General features: G+C 30.4%; 1 protein-coding gene across 1 annotated transcript; it reads left to right on the top strand.

Annotated features, from left to right (window-relative positions):
- Window positions 1-2,500: 2,500 nt before the first annotated feature.
- LOC130934356 (L-3-cyanoalanine synthase 2, mitochondrial-like) lies at window positions 2,501-4,659 on the top strand. The gene is made up of 9 exons (XM_057863934.1): window positions 2,501-2,547; window positions 2,638-2,822; window positions 3,030-3,125; window positions 3,234-3,283; window positions 3,564-3,699; window positions 3,796-3,849; window positions 3,998-4,077; window positions 4,173-4,246; window positions 4,632-4,659. The coding sequence occupies exons 1-9, from the start codon at window positions 2,501-2,503 to the stop codon at window positions 4,657-4,659; spliced, it is 750 nt and encodes a 249-aa protein (XP_057719917.1).
- The last annotated feature ends 617 nt before the right edge of the window (window positions 4,660-5,276 follow it).

Raw genomic sequence — 5,276 nt, 5'->3', positions numbered from 1 at the left:
CTCAAGAGTTAACTGGTAATGGGAAATTGTTAGCTGGCTCTCTAGTCACTAACGCTAATTCTTCCCAAGGGAGAGGACTAGGACTTGTGAATAAGAGTTGGCTCAATTACTTGACTTTCCCTTATTTGGTAAGGGTTAATTAAGTAAAAACAATAACCTGTCACTATTATTCTTGGGAAAATCCAACAAGGATATAACTTCCGATTAATCTTCTCCTAGTCAAGGCTTTTATTTTAATTACATAAAATCCCTTTTCAATTTCCACTTATTTAATTTATAATCATTTATTTGTCCATTCCCCAAACTCTAAATTTCTTGAGAAACTCCTGATCAATAAATAGCACTCTCTCAGCAACTCGTCAGGAGACGACCTGGGAATTCTACTCCCAGTATTTTGTTCTTAATTTTGTGACAACCCTTTTTAAATTGATACACAAAATTTTCATCGTTTAGGAACTGTACTTGCAATGTAAATTTTCATTATAAATTCTTAATCGGTAATTTTCCACACGTCAATTAATGGCACCGTTGCCGGAGAATTACAAATGTGTACCTTTTTATTGGTTATTGTGAATATTGTGAATAATTTTTGCTTTTTCGTTTCTCTATTAGTTGTTTCTAGTTTTAAGAGTTTAGTTTCATTATTCCTTATTAGTTTTTGTTTTTATTTCTCTTGATACTATGAATTCTAACCCCTTTGGCTATGAGTTCGGTTACAATCATGATGTAGGAAGAGGAGATTACAATGAAAGCTTGCATCAAGGTTGGAACAATCAAAGATGGGAGGAGCCACAAGGATTTGATCAACCTTTTCGGCAACAACCCTTTCCAATGTGTTACGAGCAACAACCATTCTATGATGCATATCAAGACAATGGTTATGGTGGACCTTTTCTGACAATCAACACCCACCACACTATACCTATGAGCCTCATACTCAACATAATTTTGAACCACCATACTCACAAGCTCCGTAGTACTAAACACCCTCATATGATTCTAACCCTTATCCACAATACCAACCACCTTATGAGCCATATGAACCATATATGGAACTACCTCAATTCCAACCCAATTACTCCCAAGAACCACCATCTCCATATACACCTTCCCCATATCCATCAATCCATGAGCCTTATGATCCTACTTATGATATCCAAGAGGAACAAGAGTCAAGGGATCTTCTCGAGGAAACACTAGATCGATTTCATGCAACCCTTCATCAATTAGAGCGAGTAGTACACTACAAGAAAATGAAACATTTGTAACAAAAATTTTGTATCAAATTTAAAATTGTTACAAAAAAATAATTTTTTGTAATAATAATTGGTAATTGTTACAAAAGAATAATGTTTTGTAACAACATTAAAAGTTGTTACAAAACATGATAATATTTTGTAACAACCTGATTTTTTTTGTAACGAGATAGTGTTTTGTTACAAAATATTACAATATTTTGTAATGAAAAAAAAGAAGTTGCAAAAATTTGAAATATTTTGCAACAAAATATTTTTTTATTTCAAAAACTCCAATTGTTTTGTAACAAAATATCTTTTTGTTTCAAAAACTCTAATTGTTTTGTAACAACAAATTAATTTGTCACAAAATTCAATATTATTTATAACAAGTTAATTGTTTGTCACAAAATATAAGTATATTTTATAACAATTTTTTTTCAAAATATTAAACACTTTAAGAATAAAAAAAATTGTGTATATATTTTTTTTAAAAATTATTTTATTTTGTTTCAAAAAATAAAATTTTTTACATACCGTTTGTATTCATTAATTTTTAAAAATGGTAAATATTATTTTATATTCTTTTAAAAATTAATATATAATTTTTATTAATAATCAAATTTTTAAGATTAACAAAATAAATTTGAATTTTTTAAATTTTGAATTTTATTTTAGATATTATTTATTTTATAGATAGAAATAAAAGAGAAAATATCTAAAAAAATATTTAAAAATGAGAAATTACACTTTTATAAATATTTTAAATTTAAGACAATTAATAGTTATATAATTTTTATTATAATTAATTATTTTATACAAAAAAATTAAAGTTTTGGTAATAAAAAAATAATAAAATGTCATATAATTTAATTTAAACAATAGATATTTCAGGTTTAACCTATATTTTATAAAATAATTAAAATATTCATTTTATGATTTAAATTAAAAATAATTATTTAAATTTATTAATAAATTAATAAAATTATGTGTTCCAAAATTAATTTTTACAGTATTATATTTAAACTCTAAATTATCATTCTATTTCAAATATTTTATATAATTATTATATTACTTGTATATATTTTACCTTAACTCTAGAATTACCAAATAAAATCTTAATTTTACTAAATTCCTAAATCTATTACCCTAAATCCCTAAACCTATGTTCAGAGAGGGGAAAGAAAGGAAACGGGAAATAGGGAGAAGACAGAAGGGAAAAGGGGGGAATCAGAGAAGAAGAGGAAGGCGAAGAGAGGGAAGGGATGGCGCCGGGAAGGGTGCCACTGTCGCCGCCACTGCCGTCGTGTGGGTGAGAGGGAGAGCTCGCGAACGGGGTTGCTGCCCAAAGCTGTCGTCACCATTGGAGCTGCACGAAGCCATCTCCATCGTCGTCGCCTAGGGCTGTCGCCGTTGTGCTTCATCGCTGCCGTCGCTCGCTAGGGCTCGTCACCATCGTCGTAGCCATCGCCGTCGCACGCAGAGGGGAGAGAGAAGGGAAGATCCGCGATTGGCCAAGAGAGAGGGGGGAGTCGAAGGACGCGTTGGTGGGTGTTCTCCTCGCCGCCGCCGTGAAGATGAACCGAGGCAAGAATTCTTGCTCTTGATTTTTGTTCTGTTTTGCTTTTGGTTTTTGTTCTGTTCTTGCTTCTAGTTTTCGTTCTGATTATTAGGGTTCCGTCCCCTTTGAAGAAATGTGAAATGTGAAATGTGATTAGGGTTTGCATCACCAACTGTGTTATTTTTTCTTGTTCTTTACATGCTTTCGATTGCTTGCTGGTGTTGGTGTTGTAGTGGCAAACATATTATTCCTTGATTCTCCTGCTGGTGTCGGGTTTTCGTACTCGAATAAGACGACAGATCTATACACATTTGGTGATCAGAGAACAGGTAATGAAGTTGTCACATCTGTTTATCATGTCGATTTTGCTTTGTTCATTACGATCTTGAGTTAGTTGTGTGCTTGTATTTGGGATCTTGGGGTCTCTGAATTTGCAGCTGGAGATGCATATACATTTCTTGTTAAGTGGTCTGAAAGATTTCTTTTAGTATAAGCATAGAGAGTTCTACATTGCTGGAGAAAGCTATACAGGTGATTGATTGATATACTAGTTTTTTCTTAAATGTTTTAGAATACTAATTTTTAAAAATTTATTGCAATTGCTGGAGAAAGCTTTTATTTTAGAAAATTTGTTGATTCGGTTACGATAGATAGATGAGATTCTTTACTAGAGTCGATATATGAATTCACCAATGTTTTATTTTTAGTACATTTTAGTACAACTGATTCTTGCCAACTTTGGGTGATCAATTTTGTTGTTGTGGCAGATACATTATCAAACCACTGGCCCAGAGATATGGAAAGGTTCGGAAGAAAAAGTCGACATGCTTGTATGCGGGATAGGTAGTGGTGGTACCATCACTGGTGCAGGAAAATATCTGAAAGAGCATAATTCTAACTTAAAAGTTAGCTGTTCTTTAGATACATTTGTAGAAGATAATTTATGCTATAATCATAGTGTTATTTTCTTATGTTATCATTTTTCTTTTGACTTTTGGTAATTGATTAGTGTGGAACCAGCTGAAAGTTCAGTGCTCTTAGGAGGAAAACCTGGTGAATTACAACCTCTTCTTTGTGACAATGACTTTCTTGTATTTTTTTTAAAAGAAGGTTATTTATTTATTAGAAGTCCTCAGGGTTAAGGCCCACAACTTCATTTGTAGTACCCAGTGATTTGCAATTTGTCATTATTAATGTGTAGGTCCATACAAGATTCAGGGGATTGGTGCAGGCTTTGTCCCCAGTGTATTAGAAGTCAATCTTCTCGATGAAATCATTCAAGTAAGCTTTATTCAAGAGTTGATAAAATGTTGTGATTCATGAAGTCAAACTAATTTTATGTTTTGTTAACTCTTGAGATATGTTTAAATTCGTAGATATTAAGTGAAGAAGCTATAGAAACTGCAAAGCAACTTATGCTTAAAGAAGACCTGTTTATAAGTTCTCCAATGTATGTGTATTAGTATTCTGTTGTGACACTTGTAATTTCTGGTAACATATTCAGTTAATGATCAAAGAATATTTGATATTGTTAATAACCTTTTGTTTTGTTTTTTATTTTTCTTTTGTTTGGTAATCAATCTTATTTCAGGTTTATTCTCATCAGTAACTTATTTTTTCTCAAGAAACAGATCTCACATGTTGGATTACTAGCTTGCTCTGCAGCAATGTGTTAAAAAAGATGCTTGTAAGTAGTTGCACTCCAAGCAATCAATAATAAGTTGCAGAACTCCAAATCACAATGCTTTTATCCTCATATAACTTAATTTTTACACAGATGAAGATAGTATTATGTGTTATTTTTTAATTTTGGTTTTCATTGTTTATATTTGCAGGTGCACAAAATTGATGCCAACATGCTAGACTTTATATTGACTGAAATATGTTAGAAGAGTCAATAATTATAAATTCGATATGATACAATTTTATGTTAGGAAAAAATTGTGTTTAGTTAATTTGTAGAACTTATTTATTATAAAAGAATCTTAATGACATGTAAGATGTCTTAATATCTATATGATTATATATTATATAAATGTTGAGTTAGTGAAATTAGCAAATTAATTGATATATCATTATTAATTAATATTTTAATATGAATTTTCTATTTTTTAACTAAAAGAATAAAAAATGTTACAAAAGCAAATAGTATTTTGTAACAAAATATTATGACACAAAAATCTAAATTGTTATGAAAAGTATTTTAAAAGTAAAAAAGTGTTACTATTTTTGTAACAAATTTTGTTTTTTTGTATCAAAAAAATTTGTTACAAAACATTACTTTGAATTGTAACAGTTTCATTTTTTGTTACAAAAACTTTTTGTAACGGGACTTACTGCAATGGACCCTTTTTTTGTTACAAAAAACTTTTGTTTCAAAATTTCGACGTTTTGTAACAATATTTTTTGTTACAAATACGCTTTTTTCTTGTAGTGGTAGGTGATTTAGCCTCTTTGTGCTTTAACACTCATAGTACTCC

The sequence above is a fragment of the Arachis stenosperma genome, chromosome 6 (genome assembly GCF_014773155.1).
Source record: "Arachis stenosperma cultivar V10309 chromosome 6, arast.V10309.gnm1.PFL2, whole genome shotgun sequence".
In the NCBI taxonomy this organism is placed as follows: Eukaryota; Viridiplantae; Streptophyta; class Magnoliopsida; order Fabales; family Fabaceae; genus Arachis; species Arachis stenosperma.
This window is presented reverse-complemented; position numbering and strand designations above follow the sequence as displayed.

Bases quoted from the DNA above. Each gene is read 5' to 3' on its own strand.
- LOC130934356 (XM_057863934.1), top strand. From the start codon at position 2,501: ATGGCGCCGGGAAGGGTGCCACTGTCGCCGCCACTGCCGTCGTGTGG. The intron at 3,284-3,563 runs GTATAAGCATAG...TTGTTGTGGCAG, and splicing joins GGTCTGAAAGATTTCTTTTA to ATACATTATCAAACCACTGG. The intron at 4,078-4,172 runs GTAAGCTTTATT...TTAAATTCGTAG, and splicing joins TTCTCGATGAAATCATTCAA to ATATTAAGTGAAGAAGCTAT.